At 36.8% G+C, this 22,964-nt stretch overlaps 1 protein-coding gene across 1 annotated transcript in view; it reads left to right on the plus strand.

The window, feature by feature from the left end:
• Positions 1–22,964, plus strand: part of thsd7aa (thrombospondin, type I, domain containing 7Aa) — a 78,769-nt gene that overhangs the window by 34,180 nt on the left and 21,625 nt on the right. Inside the window, exons 5-12 of the mRNA XM_058046785.2 lie at positions 1,902–2,057; positions 4,472–4,675; positions 10,755–10,949; positions 14,571–14,811; positions 17,867–17,982; positions 21,226–21,358; positions 21,453–21,556; positions 21,640–21,834. Coding sequence (XP_057902768.2) covers positions 1,902–2,057; positions 4,472–4,675; positions 10,755–10,949; positions 14,571–14,811; positions 17,867–17,982; positions 21,226–21,358; positions 21,453–21,556; positions 21,640–21,834 — 1,344 coding nt within the window. The remainder of the gene's footprint in view (positions 1–1,901; positions 2,058–4,471; positions 4,676–10,754; positions 10,950–14,570; positions 14,812–17,866; positions 17,983–21,225; positions 21,359–21,452; positions 21,557–21,639; positions 21,835–22,964) is intronic.

Raw genomic sequence — 22,964 nt, forward strand, 5'->3', positions numbered from 1 at the left:
GTGAAGCCGACTCAAGGAGGACCACAAAGAGAACACTTGTCCTCCAAACGCTGGTAATGAATCACATGACTGCTCAGTCCGTGTGAAAAGATATGGACTCGAACGGCTTAACATTGGAAAAATGGTCCACTTCCTTCTTATGGAGTTTATTCTATGTACACGTTTTTAGTCAAGCCTTAGTTTATGCTTAACAACTAGATAGGACAGCATGAGTGTAGGTTTTGTGCAAGAAGTATTTATCCTATAAGGTTGAGGCAAGATTTCACTCTTTTGTGGTGACAAAGAGCTGTCCTATCTAGTCAGATTAAAGCTGTCCTACCTAGTATTTTAGCATGAACTGATGGAGCCTACTTGTATGAGAGGCGAAAAATATTCCCAGTGTCAGTCTGTTGTGGTGACAAAGAGCTGTCCTATCTAGTCAGATTAAAGCTGTCCTACCTAGTATTTTAGCACGAACTGATGGAGCCTGCTTGTATGAAGAGGCGAAAAATATTACCAGTGTCAGTCTGTTGTGGTGACAAAGAGCTGTCCTATCTAGTCAGATTAAAGCTGTCCTACCTAGTATTTTAGCATGAACTGATGGAGCCTGCTTGTATGAGAGGCGAAAAATATTACCAGTGTCAGTCTGTTGTGGTGACAAAGAGCTGTCCTATCTAGTCAGATTAAAGCTGTCCTACCTAGTATTTTAGCACGAACTGATGGAGCCTGTTTGTATGAGAGGTGAAACATCTTCCCAGTTTCTGTCTTTTGTGGTGACAAAGAGCTGTCCTATCTAGTCAGATGAGAGCTGTCCTATCTAGTCAGACTAAAGCTGTCCTACCTAGTATTTTAGCATGAACTGATGAAGCCTGCTTGTATGAGAGGTGAAACATGTTCCCAGTTTCTGTCTTTTGTGGTGACAAAGAGCTGTCCTATCTAGTCAGATTAAAGCTGTCCTACCTAGTATTTTAGCATGAACTGATGGAGCCTGCTTGTGTGAGAGGCGAAAAATATTACCAGTGTCAGTCTGTTGTGGTGACAAAGAGCTGTCCTATCTAGTCAGATTAAAGCTGTCCTACCTAGTATTTTAGCATGAACTGATGGAGCCTGCTTGTGTGAGAGGCGAAAAATATTACCAGTGTCAGTCTGTTGTGGTGACAAAGAGCTGTCCTATCTAGTCAGATTAAAGCTGTCCTACCTAGTATTTTAGCATGAACTGATGGAGCCTGCTTGTATGAAGAGGCGAAAAATATTACCAGTGTCAGTCTGTTGTGGTGACAAAGAGCTGTCCTATCTAGTCAGATTAAAGCTGTCCTACCTAGTATTTTAGCATGAACTGATGGAGCCTGCTTGTATGAGAGTCGAAAAATATTCCCAATGTCAATCTGTTGTGGTGACAAAGAGCTGTCCTATCTAGTCAGATTAAAGCTGTCCTACCTAGTATTTTAGCACGAACTGATGGAGCCTGCTTGTATGAGAGGTGAAACATCTTCCCAGTTTCTGTCTTTTGTGGTGACAAAGAACTGTCCTATCTAGTCAGATGAGAGCTGTCCTATCTAGTCAGACTAAAGCTGTCCTACCTAGTATTTTAGCATGAACTGATGAAGCCTGCTTGTATGAGAGGTGAAACATGTTCCCAGTTTCTGTCTTTTGTGGTGACAAAGAGCTGTCCTATCTAGTCAGATGAGAGCTGTCCTACTTAGTCTTTAAGCATGACCTGATGTATGGGGCCTGCTTGTATGAAGGTCGAAAAGTCTTCCAAGGCAAGCTGAGCAGTCCAACAGCAATTGATTCAACGCTTGTTGAAAATGTTGGCCGGGGGGGGGGGCTCCATTCCGCAGGCATCCTTTCAGGCTCCCAAGTACCATGTACACATATTATCTCTACTCTGATATTGGAATGTTTTTGTGTGCCTCATTCAGTATTGCGGCCAGTGGACAGCGATCTGTGTGTGGGGGTCCCCCCCAACACCACCCAACTCTGCCATATCAACTGTCCGGTTCAGTGTGAGGTATCATCCTGGACTGCCTGGGGACCCTGCACCTATGAAAACTGCCAGGATCAAAGTGCGAAGAAAGGTAAGCTAATAAATCATGCTCCATGAAATTGTTCATTCGGTCATTTATTTTCTACTGTGTATCCTCGCAAGGGTCGCGGGGGTGCTGGAGCCTATCCCAGCTGTCTTCGGGCGAGAGGCGGGGTAAACCCTGGACTGGTGGCCAGCCAATCACAGGGCACATATAGACAAACAACCATTCACACTCACATTCATACCTATGGACAATTTGGAGTGGCTAATTAACCTAGCATGTTTTTGGAATGTGGGAGGAAACCGGAGTACCCGGAGAAAACCCACGCATGCACGAGGAGAACATGCAAACTCCACACAGAGATGTCCGAGGGTGGAATTGAACCCGGGTCTCTTAGCTGTGTGGCCTGCACACTAACCACTTTCTATGCCGCATGTCCTCCAATGAACTGCTTTGCTCAGACACAATGCAGAATGGGAAACGTCAAAACTCATATTGGTACTTGTTTGTATATTTTTAGGTACACCTTTGCAGTGTTAAGTTACTGTGTGATGAGTTTAGTGTTTTTTGCAAGCATAAACATGGCTAAATAAACTAATAGACATGGACAAGTTTTTGGAATGTGGGAGGAAACCTTTTGAGTATTAAGTTGCAGTGTGATGAATCGAGTGCTGTTAGTGTTTGTTCTCAGTAAGACATTCACACTGACTTTCATACCTATGGCCAATTTGGAGTGGCTAATTAACTTAGCATGTTTTTTGGAATGTGGGAGGAAACCGGAGTACCCGGAGAAAACCCACGCAGAGATGGCCGAGGGTGGGATTGAACCCGGGTTTTCCTAGCTGTGAGGTCTGCGTGCTAACCACTCGACCACTCGCCCATGAGTTATAATTATGAACTAAAATACATAATTATTTTTGCTAACATAATAATGATCTGCTCGAAAAACCAAGTCCTCCACATTCTTATCACCTGATTCAAATAGCCGTGTGTTTAGACACGTGAGTCTGCCCTTCTTTGTCTCCATCTCTCAGAGAAGGAGGCTACACCACTCAGGTAGGTTGCAGGTCTACATGCTAACCACTCGACCGCCGTGCAGCCCTTCATGAAATTATATAAAATTATATTTCCAGATTTGGCCGAATCCCTAATTTTTTCCGGTTAATTGATTCCAGATCCAAAAATGATTAAGTAGGATTCCGTATTCATAAACAGAATAGCCGCTCCATCTTTTTGTGGTGGGGTTATTAATAAGATATGTGCCGTGTTGTATGCTAACCGGAAAATGCAGGCAAGCCGAGATAAACTTTAACCGAAACCATGGCTTACACTAACCAAGGTTCCACTGTATTTGAAAGCCGTGTCAGTTGCGTGTTTACGCTGGGGATGAAACGCTGTTTTCTTCTGTCTCATCTTCGAGATGTCGAAAATACGATTGCCCCCATCAAAAATGACGCCCCCCCCCCCCCCCCCCCCCGCCCCGCCCCCAGCACTGACAGGAGCACCCGCCATTCTTAATACCCGCAGCAGATTGTTACGGGTGCGATGCCTGATATATAAGTCTCATCTTCCATGACTCCAACCCCCCCCCTTCTTCGAGGATAAGTCCTCCATCAGGGGGTCCAGACACAAGGCAGCATGTGTTCAGCTAAACTGCCTGATTAAATAAAAAGGTTTTAGAGGAAGGCCAAGATGATGTAAAAAAAAAAAAAAAAGGTTTGATTCTGCCGCCTCCATCTCCCTCCTCTACTGCCGTTATCGGGTCTGAACAGAAGTGTGGATTAGTGGGTGAGTGACCTCGGATCGGATGGGGTTGACAGCCGCCTCTTCCCAGGACCTGGATCACCTGTATACACATGCAGGGAACGACCAATTTAGTTCACATTCCGTAGGAACGATACATTCCCTATGCGTTTATTCCCGCTTAAAATTTTGTAGTTATTGTATTGTCGTTACAGTGGGTCATATATTTACACTAATCCCTCGTTTATCACACTTAATTGGTTCCAGACCCGACCATCATGAGTGAATTTCCACAAAGTAGGATTCCCTATTTAGGAATGGAATATTTTTGTAGTAAGAGCATATAAAACATATTTAGTACCTCATTATGTTTGCTATATGTTCAATAACCACAAGTGAAATATCTAATTTTTTGAAATTTTGATTTTTTTTTTTTTTCATTTTTGCATGATTTGGATGCATGTAATTATGTTTTTCCGAATTTCCTTGAGAAAATTCCTAATGAATTCACCTTGGACATTATTAATATTGTTATACAGGTGATTTTTAAAAACAAATACAATTGTTTGTAAAAGTACAACATATATAAATCCGATTTTAAAGAATATTAAAGAATGTTAAAGAATTCCAGGATCCAGACGGTGATCCGGATCACCTCCAAAATGTAATCACTTCTTCCATCTTCCAATAACCTGATACCGGTCTTTCCTTTTGAACAGGTTTCAAAATGAGAAAGAGGAAGATTGTTAACGATCCAACAGGCGGAACAGGGAACTGCCCCCATCTGGTGGAAGCCATACCCTGCGAAGACCCCAGCTGCTATGACTGGTTGGTGGTCAAACTGGAAGAGTGCATCCCGGATAATGAGAAGGAATGTGGGCCAGGAACACAGAATCCTCAAGTCCAGTGTGTCAACAGTGATGGTGAGTTTGTTGCCTTATTGTCACCTTGAAGGTGAACCTGATGACCACCGGTGTTTTGATGTTGTTATGGCGTTCAGATGGTCGTTATGCTAACAGTGCCGAGACAGACACAGACTCGAACACAACAAAAGTTCCTCCTGCACTAAAAATGCTACATAGGAAAACGTCAACACAAAGTGTCTGAGTACAATATGAGCGAGAACACTCATTTTCTACCTCACGAGGGTCGCGGGGGGTGCTGGAACCTATCCCAGCTGTCTTCAGGCGAGAGGCGGGGTACACCCTGGACTGGTGGCCAGCCAATCCCAGGGCACATATAGACAAACAACCATTCACACTCACATTCATAACTATGGACAGTTTGTATTCGCTAATTAACCTAGCATGTTTTTGGAATGTGGGAGGAAACCGGAGTACCCGGATAAAACCGACACATACACAGGGATAACATGCAAACTCCACACAGAGATGTTCAAGGGTGGAATTGAACTCGGGTCTCCTAGCTGCGTGTCCTGCGCACTAACCACTTTCTAAGCCGCATGTCCTCCAATGAACTGCTTTACTCAGGCACAATGCAGAATGGGAAACTTCAAAACTCATATTGGTACTTCTTTGTATATTTTTAGGTACGCCTTTGGAGTGTTAAGTTACTGTGTGATGAGTTTAGTGTTTTTTTGCAAGCATAAACATGGCTAAATAAACTAATAGACATAGACATGTTTTTGGAATGTGGGAGGAAACCTTTTGAGTATTAAGTTGCAGTGTGATGAATCAAGTGCTGTTAGCAAAGTGTCTGTTCTCAGTAAGACATTCACACTCACATTCATACCTATGGACAATTTGAAGTCGCTAATTAACCTAGCATGTTTTTGGAATGTGGGAGGAAACCGGAGTACTCTGTTTTTTTTTAGGTACACCTTTGGAGTGTTAAGTTACTGTGTGATGAGTTTAGTGTTTTTTTTGCGAGCATAAACATGGCTAAATAAACTAATAGACATAGACATGTTTTTGGAATGTGGGAGGAAACCTTTTGAGTATTAAGTTGCAGTGTGATGAATCGAGTGCTGTTAGCAAAGTGTTTGTTCTCATTCACACTCACATTCATACCTATGGACAATTTGAAGTCGCTAATTAACCTAGCATGTTTTTGGAATGTGGGAGGAAACCGGAGTACTCTGGTTTTTTTTTGGTACACCTTTGGAGTGTTAAGTTACTGTGTGATGAGTTTAGTGGTTTTTTTTGCGAGCATAAACATGGCTAAATAAACTAATAGACATAGACATGTTTTTGGAATGTGGGAGGAAACCTTTTGAGTATTAAGTTGCAGTGTGATGAATCGAGTGCCGTTAGCAAAGTGTTTGTTCTCATTCACACTCACATTCATACCTATGGACAATTTGAAGTCGCTAATTAACCTAGCATGTTTTTGGAATGTGGGAGGAAACCGGAGTACTCTGGTTTTTTTTAGGTACACCTTTGGAGTGTTAAGTTACTGTGTGATGAGTTTTGTGTTTTTTTGCAAGCATAAACATGGCTAAATAAACTAATAGACATAGTAGACATGTTTTTGGAATGTGGGAGGAAACCTTTTGAGTATTAAGTTGCAGTGTGATGAATCGAGTGCTGTTAGCAAAGTGTTTGTTCTCATTCACACTCACATTCATACCTATGGACAATTTGAAGTCGCTAATTAACCTAGCATGTTTTTGGAATGTGGGAGGAAACCGGAGTACTCTGGTTTTTTTTAGGTACACCTTTGGAGTGTTAAGTTACTGTGTGATGAGTTTTGTGTTTTTTTGCAAGCATAAACATGGCTAAATAAACTAATAGACATAGTAGACATGTTTTTGGAATGTGGGAGGAAACCTTTTGAGTATTAAGTTGCAGTGTGATGAATCGAGTGCCGTTAGCAAAGTGTTTGTTCTCATTCACACTCACATTCATACCTATGGACAATTTGAAGTCGCTAATTAACCTAGCATGTTTTCGGAATGTGGGAGGAAACCGGAATACCCGGATAAAACCCACGCATGCACGTGGATAACATGCAAGGGTGGAATTGAACCCGGGTGTCCTCGCTGTGAGGTTTGCGTGCTAACCACATGACCACCGTGCAGCCTTGACACCATACATTAATACATTAATTTTTCCATGTTTTATTTTGTACTGCACGTATCAGGACAATGAAAGTATATATAGTAGGGAAGAATTCCTGCTGATATTCCTGGTATTGACTGATGATGCATTCAGAGTGTCCTCACGTCCTTCCCAATGTCAGCAGGGACGGACTCGCTCCTGCTACCCAACACCAGATGCATGAATTTCTACATCACGGCTGCATCTCTGATCATCAAACTGTAATTTGTAATACTTTTGCAAGCGGTTCAGGAAAAGCAAATCATAAAAAAAAAAAAAAATCAATATAAATATACCTTGACAGAATTGTTCTCGTTGTCGTAGCGTGATGTAAGAATTACGGTCTTTTACTTGGGAAGAAGGAGAAAGAGAACATGACATGAAAATAATAAATTACAACACCAAGGGCTAATGAGGGCTCCTGGGAGAGAGCAGGAAAAAAAATCGCATAATAAGGACCGTCTTCCACGTTCCACACGGACGTGTTCGCTACGATTAATTGTCGGTTCGCCTTGAACATCACATGGACATCGTCCTTGGAAGATCGTGTGGACGGCGTGACTCTAATCTGGAATATGCAGTCTTATATTTGGATCGCTGGTGTGTTTTTGGAAATTCTGATGCACATTTATTGGGAGAATGTTGGTAAAATTACAAATTGTAAGAGTCTGAGAGACAAGTTCTTTGAGAATAATGAGATTTAAAAAAAATTAATACAACCTGAACAGATGGCATCTAGAGAAAAATAGCATAGCAAGCTAAAATAGCATAATAATAATAATAATAATGATAATTAGCTAATATATATATATAACCACATATGCAAGAGTGGTGTAGCCCTTTCTCTGAGAGATGGAGACAAAGAAGGGCAGACTCACGAGTCTAGACACACGGCTATTTGAATCAGGTGATAAGCATGTGGAGGACTTGTTTTTTTGAGCACATCATTATTATTTTATTATATTATATTATTATCATTATTATTATGAAGTTTTTTTTTTACTTTTGGCAACACAGGAATGGGAAGCATGTAACATTATTATTTTTAAGTTTTTTTTTTTTGACTTTTTAAATGTTTTTGATGCTTTAGTTTTATTCATTCATTCATTTTCTGCTTGCTAGCTGGGCAAAATTCCAGACCCTCTTGGCAACTTAAATGGTCAAAAACGACAAGTGAAACACCTGGCAACTTGAATCAGGTGATAAGCATGTGGAGGACTTGGTTTTTCGAGCAGATCATTATTATTATGTAATTATGTATTTTAGTTCATAATTATAACTCATATTAGCAAACTTGAATGGAAAAGCAAACCTTTTCAAAACATTCTAAAAATGTAATTTCACAAGAAAGGTAAAAAAAAAACAGCAAAATAGAAAAAAATCTGCAGTGTAAAGTCAAAATACTGACAGAAAAAAGTTGCACTTGAACAAAAAAAATTTTAGTAGCATAAATTTTAAATATTGTAAACAGCCTTTTTTTAAACTTGTAATATTTTTAATTTTTTTTATATATTTAAAAAATTTTTTTTAGGGGGGGTTATGTTGGCGAAAAAGTCATTTTACAAGATCACAATATGGGAATAAAGTCATAATTACAATAAGAAAATTAACAAAAACAATAATGAAATTGTTAAAATACAACAACACAAATAAAAAGCTGAATTTTTACAAGCGTAAAGTCAAAATATTTACAAAAAACAAATCTTATTGCGCCGAGAAAAAAAGTAGAAAAACTACTTATTTTTTGTAGTTGTAGTTGTAATATTATGAAAAACAAACAAAACAAAATGAAGGTGTATTGTTTTTGAAAATTAGATTGAGGAAAAAATGAACATTATTATGGGAATAAAGTCACAATATTATGACAATAAATAACAAAATTTACAAAGATTATTTCACAAAAAAGTTGAAATATTTGGTAAAAAAAACAACAGTTAAAATTTTTCATAAGCAATTGGTCAAGCGGTATTTCCCAAAAAGACGCAGATGTCATGGAGCCACTCGAAGGACAACCATTATCTATTGCAAGGAAGCCATTAATTGAACTCCCCCACCCCCGCCAAGCCCATTGGTACCCTCAATTGGATCTTATTGATCTCCTGTTGTCTCCTCCAGATGGAAATGGATCACCGTTTCCCCTGAGGTTTTGTGTCCGTGTCATCGGGAACACAATGACCCATTCTCGCTCATCTTCACATGACATTTTCATAGCTACGGTCCTTCGGTGATGGGTTGTCATGGAATGACAGGAGTGTGAGGACAGTCAATCAAAAAGGGGCCGTTGCATAACTTTATGTCACTCTCACAATCCTGATAAAACAGATTGTTGCGCATGATATGCGATGTAGGAGAACTGAGGCCCAAATTGGACAAAAGTGAATTATAACAAAATCGATAACCAGGGTTTTGTTATTCATGATGTGGACATTTTTACCAAACTAAGGTGGCAATGAGAAGATTTCAGCTCAAAACCAAGTCCACCACATGCTTATCATCTTATTCAAATACTATCTAGGCATGTGAGTCTGCCCTTCTTTGACTCCCATAACAAAATATGTGGATATGTGAATTGGGTATCATTATGAAAGCCCAATTGAATGAATACCTTGAAGTATTATATATTATATTTATTCATCATTTTTTACTTGCCATCCAGGCAAGATTCCAGACCCTCTTGGCAACTTAAATGGTCAAAAACGACCATTTTTCTGTTTTTTGGTTTTGTTTTTTTTAACTTTTGGCAACACATAGGAATGGAATCATGTCACATTCTTTTTTTTTATATTTTTTTTATTTTTATTTTTTTGACTTTTAATTTTTTTTTTTATGCTTTAGTTTTATTCATTCATTCATTTTCTACTTGCTAGCCGGGCAAGATTCTAAACCCTCTTGGCAACTTAAATGGTCAAAAACGATGAGTAAAACACCTGGCAATGTTTTCTGTTATTTATTTATTTATTTATTTTTTACTTTTGGTAACACATAGGACTGGAAGCATTTAATATTCTTTTTTTTTATTAATTTTTTTTTATTTTTATTTTTTTGACTATCATTGATTTTTTTTAGTCACATTTTTGTCATTGAAATTGCTTTAGTTTTATTCATTCATTTGTTCATTTTCTACCGCTTATCCACATGAGGCTTTTTTGTTTTTTGTTTTTAACTTTTGGCAACACATAGGAATGGAAGCATGTAACATTCGTTTTTTAAAAAATATATATTTTTATTTTTTGACTATTTTTTCATGCTTTAGTTTTATTCATTCGTTCATTTTCTACCGCTTATCCTCACAAAGTTTTTTTTTTAACTTTTGGCAACACATAGAAATGGAAGCATGTAACATTCTTTTTTTAAAAGTTTTTTTATTTTTATTTTTTTTTTACTATTTTTATTATTTTTTAATGCTTTAGTTTTATTCATTCATTCATTTTCTACCACTTATCCTCACAATGTTTTTTTTTTACTTTTGGCAACACATAGGAATGGAAGCATGTAACATTCTTTTTTTTTTTAAGTTTTTATTTTTTTTTTTTATTTTTTTTACTATTTTATTTTTTATTTTTTATGCTTTAGTTTTATTCATTCATTCATTTTCTACCGCTTATCCTCACGAGGGTCGCAGGGGTTTGCTGGAGCCTATCCCAGCTGTCTTCGGGCGAGAAGGCGGGGTACACCCTGGACTGGTGGCCAGCCAATCACAGGGCACATATAGACAAACAACCATTCACACTCACATTCATACCTATGGACAATTTGGAGTCGCTAATTAACCTAGCATGTTTTTGGAATGTGGGAGGAAACCGGAGTACTCGGAGAAAACATACAAACTCCACACAGAGATGGCCGAGGGTGGGATTGATTGAACTCAGCGCTAACCACTAGACCACCGTGCAGCCCTGTATACTATATTAATCCATTTTTTATGTTGTTGTTTTGCCACTAGGGGTACATGTGGAACGGCAGCTATGCCGGGATGCCATCCTTCCCATGCCAGTCATCTGCGAGGTGCCTTGCCCAAAGGACTGTGCCCTCAGTCCTTGGACATCCTGGTCTCTCTGCTCTCACACCTGTTCTGGGAAAAATACAGAGGGAAAACAAACCAGAACTCGCTCCATTTTGGCGTATCATGCAGGAGAAGGTAAGAAGGGGAACGTTATTATTAATGAGGGTCATTATTTTTTTTTGGGGGGGGGGGGGTCAAAGTGAGTGGGTTTCTGTTTTGTGGTTCAAAAAGACATCCGAAGAATCCCAATCCCAGTGGACATAACCGCTCCTGGAATGATGCTGGAATTACATAGATCAGAGTGTTGTTTGTCTGACATCCCAACCCACCGAGCTGCCAATCATACTGGAATACCAAACCTTTTTCCTGGTTTCAAGGGGTGGGAAAAAAATGACCAGATGGTTCACGCCTGGCTTGGCAGCGTTTCCAGATGATTTTTTTTTTTTTTTTTGGGCCCCGCCATCATTGTAACACCTCTTGCCTCACTTCTAGAACACATTGTACAACATGCTGTTCCTGGCTTTTTCACACCAACACGTTCTGTGTGAATGGACACACAAGCGTATTTGACTTTATTAATGCTTGAATGATACACAGTGGATAATATTCATAATAATTACATCGATAATCAGACCAAATAGAAAACCACGTACGTATGGGGGGAGGGGTGATCTCTTCTTCGTCTGAGGGACCGAGACCATAAAGGGCAGACTCACATGCCCAGACACTTAAGACTATTTGAATTAGGTGATAAGTATGTGGAGGACTTTTTTTCCAGATAAGAGGCCTCTAGCCTCCTTTAATTAATAATAATAATAATAAGAACAAGAATAATAAGAATAATAAGAATAATAAAAATAATAAGAATAATAAGAATAATAAGAATAATAAGAATAATAAGAATAATAAGAATAATAAGAATAATAAGAATAATAAGAATAATAAGAATAATAATAAATTTAATTTATAAAACACTTTACATCAAATGAATGATCTCAAAGTGCAACAGTTACAATAAAAAACAAACAAATAATAATAATAATAATAATAAAAATAATAATAATAATAGATTTAATTTATAATGCACTTTTTATCAAATGAATGATCTCAAAGTGCAACAGTTACAATAAAAAACAAAACAAATAAAACAATAATAATAATAATAGCATAATAATAATAATAATAGTAAATTTAATTTATAACATACTTTACATCAAATGAATGATCTCAAGGTGCAATAGTTACAATAAAAATAAATTAAAATAAAAATTAAAATTAAAATTAAAATTAAAATTAAAATTAAAATTAAAATTAAAATTAAAATTAAAATTAAAATTAATTGTATCTTAGCAGAAATACATATTAGTATAATCAAATGGTATAATAGACACAATACATTTAATTTATAACATACTTTACATCAAATGAATGATCTCAAGGTGCAACAGTTACAATAAAAATAAATAAATAAATTAAAATTAAAATTAAAATTAAAATTAAAATTAAAATTAAAATTAAAATTAAAATTAAAATTAAAATTAAAATTAAAATTAAAATTAAAATTACATTAATTGTATCTTAGCAGAAATACATATTAGTATAATCAAATGATATAATAGACACAATACATTTTATAAATGAAAATAATACTGATGCAAATAAATGAATACAAGTAAGTGGTTTATTGGTTCCAGACCGCACCGTGATAAGTGAAGTTCCGTGAAGTAGGATTCCTTATTAATGAATTAGATATTTTTATAGCGCATTGGAAACCTTTTTAGCATTATTAGAGTCCTCTTGAGTAGTAGTCACCTTTACACTCCTATTACCCAGTGTAGTGGACATAATAAGAGAAAATAAGACATAAATAAAAGAAGGAGAATCCCTTGTTACTTCCTGTTTTGTACAGTATTTTTTACAGTGCAGTGTAGAGTACTACCTATCACAACACCTTTGAAGGCGTCTTATATTTGTATTTTATTATTTAGCCATTTTTATGCTAGACAATACTTAATTTAGTTCCAAAAATATGCGCATATTACACAGCGATCATTTTATAATTTTAAAAAAGGTTATAGAGTACAGACGGGAAAGTGACACCAAAATCCCGTCACTGCTAATCAGTGATTGTTTGATGAAAAATACATATTAAATTACATGGATACAAATGAAATATTCATTATTTTCATTAGCCGGTGTTTCCTGTTATTCCTGACTCGGAGTGCTCCGATGGAATGTAATTAAATCTTGTGTAAATGTTCCTGAAGGGCATTCCATGGAGGTCAGTCATGTCTTTGGTCATGTGTCTCGTGCCCATAAATGGGTGGAAGATGTAGTACGAGATACAGTATGATTCAATTCCAGACAATACTGGCTGGCTTTCCTCCAGGGTGCCGCGTTCCCAAGGTGACGCTTGGTGGCTGATAATGGCAAGGTTTTTGTTTGGTGAAGAGCACATCACATCATGGGTACTCACCACCTGAGTTCATAATACGTCTTGAGGCTCTGTGTTGACATTCTGTCCGAGGTGGGGGTGGGGGGGCCTGGGGGGGGGGTTATCTTATCTCGATCAGTCCTTCCTGGCAGCCAACAGAAAGCGCTACTGTCAGTCTCTGCTAGCATTTCAGGCTGGTTTGTTTTCTAACAGATCCAAATAAAAGCTAATAGTTGGAGCTAATTATTTTGCACACCTACTTCCTGGTATTTATTTTCTTACTTTGCCGCAGGGAATGTTTCCAGATCCTGAAAGGTCCATGATCCAAACTCTTTCCGAGTAAATAGCGTCAAGATGCGGGGCATACACACCTATTAAAATCCGTTCCAGAAACCCAAAACCATGCAAAAGAATTATAAATAAAAAATTAATAGAACTTAAAGTTGATACGGACTTCCCGTACATCCTGGAAAAAGACGGAATTCTCTTAATTATTGCAGCTAATTCTTTCAAGACAATTGATGTGATAAATGAATTTCATAATAAATTGAATATTTTTGGTGTTTACAACCTTCTAAATACAGTTTTTAACATTATTAGAGCCCTTCAGACATGAAATAGCACCCCTAACCACCTTTACACTCCTATTACCCAATATAGTAAACATAATAAGAGAAAATTTGATATAAATAAGACATAATTATAGACAATCAGATAATCAGTAACTGTTACATTTGTTCACTTCCTGCTTTCCTAATATAATTTAAGTTTGTTTTTGTTTTGTTTATTTTAATTTAATTGTTTTTATCCTAATATAATTCATTATTATAATATTAATTATAATATTATTTTTTAAATGTAAAATTTAATTTAAATAATTAAATAATTAAATAACTAAATAATTAAATAATTAAATAATTAAATAATTAAATAATTAAATAATTAAATAATTAAATAATTAAATAATTAAATTATTTAGTTAGTATTTTAAAAGTAATTATAATTTACATTAAAAATATTTAAATTATGCTAAGATAAAAATTAAAATAAAAAAATAAAAAAAAATTAAAAACATTTAACTTAAATTATATTAGGAAAGCAGGAAGTAAACAAATGTAACAGTTCCATAGTTTGATTCCACATACTGAAATGCTATGGCTTTTTAACGTAGTCCTAGCATATCAACAAGTTGAAGTATTTGTGATTTTAAAAATAAGTAGTTAGTATGTCCTCTGCATTGATTGATTCTTTTCGGAAAATACAAAATGGAGTTTGCTCGTCTGTTTATTAGCTTACCATTTTCTTATTTTGTCATCAAATAGGTGGAATCCAGTGTCCCAACATAAGTGCCTTGCAGGAAGTGCGGAGCTGCAACGAGCACCCGTGTACTGTGTACCACTGGCAGACTGCTCCATGGGGGCAATGCATAGAGGACTCATCCATCCCAGCCACTAACGCATCCGTGGGTCGAGGACGTGGAAATGAGGCTTCTTGCTCTGTGGGGATGCAAACCCGGAAAGTCATGTGTGTCCGGGTTAACGTGGGTCAGGTTCCTCCCAAAAAGTGAGTCTATTTTTGGAATGTCAGCTTAATTCACTTTTACTCCTAACAAACACAAAATTCATCACGCAGGAACTTAACCTTCCAAAGGTATAAATAAATATATAACCGTGTAGCAATACAAGTTATAAACCCCAACATTTTAAAGTTTTTCCATAAGGCATTGCTTCTCACCAATGCATTCATTGGGCCGCTGCAATGACATCAGCCTCCCTCAGCTCTTTTTTTGGCCGGAGCCAACCACAAGTGCACTCGCAACGAGCTTGTCAACCCTAACAGTGTCATCTTGCTAACAACACAAAATTCATCACGCAGCAACCAGTTTTTGCATTCTCACCAATGCATTCATTGGGCCGCTGCAATGACATCAGCCTCCCTCTAGGTCGTATGGCTCCCTCTGGTGCATTGTAGTGCCAGTGTATAAGCTTTTTTCTTAAACTTTGAACTCCCGGCTTATGCTTTTACAGCAGTGCAGTTCATGTATGGCTAAATTCTAATCTTGTGACATGTACTTTTACTTCAGAAGTACTACTGTAAATACTGTTCACAAATCAGCGAGGAAATAGTAGCTCTTTTTATTTGGCCGGAGCCAACCACAAGTGCACTCACAACGAGCTTGTCAACCCTAACAGTGTCATCTTGCTAACAACACAAAATTCATCACGCAGCAACTTAACCTTCCAAGGGTATTGGTCGCAAATATATAACCGTGTAGCAATACATGTTATAATACCCCAACATTTTTAAGTTTTTCCATAAGGCATTGCTTCTCACCAATGCATTCATTGGGCCGCTGCAATGACATTAGCCTCCCTCTAGGTCATATGGCTCCCTCTGGTGCATTGTAGTGCCGGCCACCATTTTCTATGCTTTCTCTGCTTCTACGATGTAATGTTTATTTCTGAGGTCTACCTTTTGAGTGTTAAGTTGCTGTGCGATGAGTTTAACGTTTGTATAAGAAACTTCTAAAGTGGAGAAGGCAGCAGTGGGGTTCAAGATCCCACTGTAAATGACGAGGATGCAGATGTGCTTGTTGGGTATGGTGGAGACATGTAATGTTTATTTCTGAGGTCTATCTTTTGAGTGTTAAGTTGCTGTGTGATGAGTTTTTTTTTTTTTTAAATTTAATATCCCGCTTTGTCTGTTGTCACTTCACACCGGCGGAGATGAGCTGCCGGCCAACTGTTCCCAACATCTGGGTTTATTTCTGACCCTGAAGGTATCTGCTGGGACCATGGATTATGTATTTATTTATTCAGCTGAAGCTATTACTCTGGCAGGAGACCAGCAGTGCCTCCATGCTGCGTATGGAAATGAGCTGAGCTTGTTACTCTAGCGCTGACTACCGAAACTACACGCGGCGCAGTGAACTGGTGCCTCAGGATCATTTTCACATCAATAGAGAACGGGGCACCACCATTAACTGTCTGCCTAGCTGGGATCCGAATGGGAAGTGTGTCCCTGAAAAGCATTGTTCCATAATTAGATCGTTATAATGTTACAAGAATATTATGGGAATAGGCTGCATGGTGGACGAGTGGTTAGCGCGCAGGCCTCGCAGCTTGGAAACCCGAGTTCAATTCCACCCTCGAACATCTCTGTGTGGAGTTTGCATGTTCTCCCCGTGCATGCGTGGGTTTTCTCCGGGTACTCCGGTTTCCTCCCACATTCCAAAAACATGTCTATTAGTTTATTAGCCATGTTTATGCTTGCAAAAAAACACTAAACTCATCACACAGTAACTTAACACTCCAAAGGTGTACCTAAAAATATACAAAGAAGTACCAATATGAGTTTTGAAGTTTCCCATTCTGCATTGTGTCTGAGCAAAGCAGTTCATTGGAGGACATGCGGCATAGAAAGTGGTTAGTGCGCAGGCCACGCAGCTAGGAGACCTGAGTTCAATTCCACCCTCGGCCATCTCTGTGTGGAGTTTGCATGTTCTCCCCGTGCATGCGTGGGTTTTCTCCGGGTACTACGGTTTCCTCCCACATTCCAAAAACATGCTAGGTTAATTAGCCACTCCAAATTGTCCATAGGTATGAATGTGAGTGTGAATGGTTGTTTGTCTATATGTGCCCTGTGATTGGCTGGCCACCAGTCCAGGGTGTACCCCGCCTCTCGCCCAAAGACAGCTGGGATAGGCTCCAGCAACCACCCCGCGACTCTCGTGAGGATAAGCGGTAAAAAAAATGAATGAATGACAAAACATGAATACAAAATACATTTTTGTAAAAAGTGTTGTAAAAACAAAATTTATAATTTCATGAGAATATATATTAATATTATGATACAATTTTAGTAGCATTGTGTTTGTTAAAACTGTAAAATAAACAAAAATAAAATCTCAATATTTGGTTATCATGTAGGAATAAAGTAAAAAATATTGTGAGAGTAAAATTATAAAATTATAAAATTATAAAATTATAAAATTATAAAATTATAAAATTATAAAATTATAAAATTATAAAATTATTAAATTATTAAATTATTAGATTATTAGATTATAAAATTATTAAATTATAAAATTATTAAATTATTAAATTATTAAATTATTAAATTATTGAATTATTAAATTATTAGATTATTAGATTATTAGATTATTAGATTATTAAATTATTAAATTATTAAATTATTAAATTATTAAATTATTAAATTATTAAATTATTAAATTATTAAATTTTTAATTTTTTAATTTATTAAATTATTATTGAAGATGAAAGTTGAAACATTTGGAAAATCACACAAAAAACAACCGCAAAAAATGGGGAAAAGCTGCCACCCATATTACAAAGCAATTTTTCTGCAAATATGTATAACTTTTTAGCATATCTCCATGTCATATCATCCATTTGCATAGAAAAAGTGTGGCTACCCCTGTATTATAAACCATTTTTGGTAACATATGCAAGCTGGCGGTGATCTTAAATTTTTAGGGGATTGACAAAAATTAAATTTGAAAGAAGACATAGCCTTCACGAATGCTTTCTCTCACCAGGCCAAGCTGACTTCCATCCTCTTGGGTTTACGTTAACGAATGTCACTGATGTTCCTTCAGGTGTCCAGAAAGCCTGCGTCCAGACACGGTCAGGCCCTGCCTGCTTCCATGCAAGAGAGACTGCATGGTAACCCCTTACAGTGACTGGAGCCCCTGTCCTTCAGTATGCCAAACAGGTACAATATTTGTCTCCTTCTGTCCCACTGTGCCATTTTACCATTCCGTCCACAAAACAAAGACATTTTTGGAAAATTGTAAAGGTTTTCCAGCTGCTTTACAGACAGATAAGCCTGGGATAATGACTGCCGGTTGTTTTAGCCGGAATGACGAAGTACTCCAAAATAATTGTACAGTGATCCATCGCCACTCAATATAATGCATTTGAATTGTTGTCATTGTGATGATATGTCGAATTCTACATGGGTTGCCAGGTCTCAGTAATGTTACTGTAATTTTCCGGGAGACACACAAGCACCAGACTTGATCGCCAGAACAACATACGCAATAATCCCTAATAAACACACAGGTTAAGATAAAGCTCATGTTTTTTTATGTCTTATTTTGTCTTATTTCTATGTTATATTGGCTAATATGAGTATAAAGGAGGGCTCCATTAATGTTAAAAACCCTATTTAGAAGGTCGTAACTACAACAATATTGGATTCATAAATAAGGAATCCTACTACAGTTTTTGTCTGGAACCAATTAACCGTGATAAATGAGGGATTAGTGTATTCCAGGATAAATTTCTTTCTTTGAACCACATTACTTTCTGAAAAACATATTGCAATACAAGTGATACATAGTATTCATATCACTACATCAGTAATTACACAAACAAACATTGAGACATAGCACTTAGCACTACATGAAGCCATGAAGTCAACCACAATAGAGTGGAAATAAGTTATCCTCTCATTCTGTGTGGAAGTGGTAAGTTTTTATGTTTACAGGAAACAAATTTGAGACTTATTAGTTAGCTTGCTAGTTCGTAGTCGTTGTCTCGAGTCACTGTAGCATAAGAGTTGCACAATAATTGTTATAAACTATGAATAATAGGAGTGTGACGGTATTATATTTTATTTCTAGAGGGCTCTAATAATGTTAAAACCTGTATTTAGAAAGTCAAACAAGTTTTCTTTGCTACGACTATGAAAATATTCAATTTGTTATTATTATTTTTATTATTTTTCCAGTCCTTTCCTTTGTTATTCATACTAAAGCTGAGTTTCTCACATTGTTTCATCTTCCGTCTATGGTCGAAAAACAGTTTGCTGCGGTATATCTTTCATCAGGTTTCCAGAAAGGTTGGCGCTGTAATGTAATCACATTGGTATTGTGTTTCAGATACACGCTAGAATAAAGTCAATGACTTCAGCACCAGTGGACTTTCTCAGAAAATAATGGAGTTGTTATTCAATAGTCCCCTTGAATGTCTTCACCTGCCCTTGAAAAGTTCAATTCCAGCAAGAGAGTGCTTTTGGCTATTCAATTCAGAAAAATATATATATTTCACAGTTTGAAACAAATCCACAAAAAAAAATATTACAATGAAACCTTTTTTAGCATCAATAATGCATTTAAAAAAGGCCCAACTGTAACTGAAATGTACTCTAACCAAGTCAATTTTTCTCATAAAAAATTATGCCAATCCAATTAGTCCGTTCCAGACAGCCAAAAATGTTAACGATTTTATAGGTTACACTGTCCTAATTAAAGAAGTTGCAAAAGTGAGATCAACAAAGACACCACCTTCTTGTTTTGCCATGAATTATTTCTTGAATTCAATTGTATTTCTCACTTCAAGTATCGTAAATTCCAGTGTATAGTTTTTTCTTAAACTTTGAACTCCCGGCTTATGCTGTACAGCGGTGCAGTTCATGTATGGCTAAATGCTAATCTTGTGACCGTGTATGGCTAAATGCTAATCTTATCACATGTCCTTTACTTCAAAAGTACTACTAATAAAAAGTAGTAAAAAGTAGCTCTTTTTTTGGCCGGAGCCAACCACAGGTGCACTCACAACGAGCTTGTCAACCTAACAGTGTCATCTTGCTCACAACACAAAATTCATCACGCAGCAACTTAACCTTCCAAAGGTAAAGGTCACAAATATACAACCATGTAGCAATACAAGTTATAAAACCGCAACATTTTTAAATTTTTTTCCATAAGGCATTGCTCCTCACCAATGCATTCATTGGGCCGCTGCAATGACATCAGCCTCCCTCTAGGTCGTATGGCTCCCTCTGGTGCATTGTAGTGCCGGCCACCATTTTCTATGCTTTCTCTGCTTCTACAATGTAATGTTTATTTCTGAGGTCTACCTTTTGAGTGTTAAGTTGCTGTGCGATGAGTTTAATGTTTGTATGAGAAACTTCTGAATTTACTCCCATCACAAACTTAACCTTTCAAAGGTATAGGTCACAAATATACAACCATGTATCAATACAAGTTATAAGACCCCAACATTTTTAAGTTTTTTCCATAAGGCATTGCTTCTCACCAATGCATTCATTGGGCCGCTGCAATGACATCAGCCTCCCTCTAGGTCGTATGGCTCCCTCTGGTGCATTGTAGTGCCGGCCACCATTTTCTATGCTTTCTCTGCTTCTACAATGTAATGTTTATTTCTGAGGTCTATCTTTTGAGTGTTAAGTTGCTGTGCGATGAGTTTAATGTTTGTATGAGAAACTTCTGAATTTACTCCCATCACAAACTTAACCTTTCAAAGGTATAGGTCACAAATATACAACCATGTATCAATACAAGTTATAAGACCCCAACATTTTAAAGTTTTTTCCATAAGGCATTGCTCCTCACCAATGCATTCATTGGGCCGCTGCAATGACATCAGCCTCCCTCTAGGTCGTATGGCTCCCTCTGGTGCATTGTAGTGCCGGCCACCATTTTCTATGCTTTCTCTGCTTCTACAATGTAATGTTTATTTCTGAGGTCTATCTTTTAAGTGTTAAGTTGCTGTGCGATGAGTTTAATGTTTGTATGAGAAACTTCTGAATTTACTCCCATCACAAACTTAACCTTTCAAAGGTATAGGTCACAAATATACAACCGTGTATCAATACCCCAACATTTTAAAGTTTTTTCCATAAGGCATTGCGTCTCACCAATACATTCATTGGGCCGCTGCAATGACATCAGCCTCCCTCTGGACTGTATGGCTCCCTCTGGTGGATGCAGGCTGCATTGTAGTGCCAGCCACCATTTTTTATGCTTTCTCTGCTTCTACAATGAAGTGTTTATTTCTGAGGTCTACCTTTAGAGTGTTAAGTTGCTGTGCGATGAGCATATTGGTGATAGCATATTATGAATTATTATGGACATAATAAGCAAATTAGATGAGTGAATTTACTCCAATCACAAACATTGATGAACTTTTTTCATTCGCTTGTTCTTAGGCGGTAAGACTAAGAAGAAGCAGTACAGAAAGCGCATCATCATCCAGTTACCAGCCAATGGAGGACAGGACTGTCCGGAAGTGCTGACTCAGGATAGAGAGTGTGAGGCTCCCTCTGTCTGTCCAGGATACAGGTACCTCCAAAGTATTATAGTACTGTATAACTGTACTGTACCTCCAAAGTACAGGTTAATTAACCCAAGGTTTCTTCTTCATGTGCGTCTAAAGGTGGAAAACACATAAATGGCGGCGATGTCAAATGGTTCCGTGGTCAGTTCGCCAGGACAGTCCAGGATCTGAAGAAACTTGCGGTCCAGGTCTGCAGGTTCGAGGTGATGGAACACAAAACACAAACATATGTTGTTGTAATTCAACTTATTCATAATAATAATCATAATAATTTCCTCTCTTGTAGCGGTTTCGTGCCGGAAGCGAGTGGGTGGACAGGCAGATGTGGAAGCTTGTCTAAAGTTTTCCAACTCCATGCCACCTCTCACCCAGCCATGCCAAGTTCCGTGCCAGGAGGACTGTCAACTGAGCAACTGGTCCAAGTTCTCCTCTTGCACAGCCGACTGTGTGGGTGTCAGAGTCCGTAAAAGGATTCTGATGGGTGAGATGATTTGTTATACGTCCTGAATTCACAAGATGATGAAAAGGGATGTTAATATTTATAATACACCATATGGAAGGAAGTAGTAGAACACAGCTTAAATAACATAATGACACATTTGTTCTCCGTGACGGAATAGAAAATCTGCTTCCGGCTCCAAAATAGATGAGAGACGAGAATAATAAGAGGTACAATTTAATAACATTTGGCTATAACAAGAAGACGAAACAATACAAACTGAATAAAGAAAATGTCTGACTATTCATGCTAAAATGTTAGCTAATATAGGAAACCACATATGCAAGAGTGGTGTGGCCTCCTCCTCTGAGAGACCGAGACGAAGAAGGGCAGACTCACGTGTCTAGATGCACGGCTATTTGAATCAGGTGATAAGCATGTGGAGGACTTGGTTTTTCGAGCAGATCATTATTAATGTTTGCAGAAATAATAAAATAAAAATAAAAATAAAAATAAAAATAAAAATAAAAATAAAAATAAAAATAAAAATAAAAATAAAAATAAAAATAAAAATAAAAATAAAAATAAAAATAAAAATAAAAATAAAAATAAAAATAAAAATAAAAATAAAAATAAAAAAAAATGAAAATGAAAATGAAAATAAAAATGATATATTTTAGTTCATAATTATAACTCATATTAGCAAACTTTAATGGAAAAACAAACTTTTTCCACATTCTAAAAAATGTAATTTCACAAGAAAGGTAAAAAAAAACAGCAAAATGGAAAAAAATCTGCAGTTATTTTACAAGCATTTTGCAAACCACATATGTGGGAGAGCAAGGGGAGAGTTGATGAAGGGCGGACTCACATGCCTAGACACCTCATGTTGTTTGAATCAGGTGATAAGCATGTGGAGGACTTGGTTTTTCGAGCAGATCATTATTAATATTTGCAGAAATAATAAAAATAAAAATAAAAATAAAAATAAAAATAAAAATAAAAATAAAAATAAAAATAAAAATAAAAATAAAAATAAAAATAAAAATAAAAATAAAAATAAAAATAAAAATAAAAATAAAAATAAATGAAAATGAAAATGAAAATGAAAATGAAAATGATATATTTTAGTTCATAATTATAACTCATATTAGCAAACTTTAATGGAAAAA

Source organism: Doryrhamphus excisus, linkage group LG7, assembly GCF_037039965.1.
Source record: "Doryrhamphus excisus strain RoL-2023G ecotype Guam linkage group LG7, RoL_Dexc_Guam_v1.1, whole genome shotgun sequence".
NCBI lineage: Eukaryota > Metazoa > Chordata > Actinopteri > Syngnathiformes > Syngnathidae > Doryrhamphus > Doryrhamphus excisus.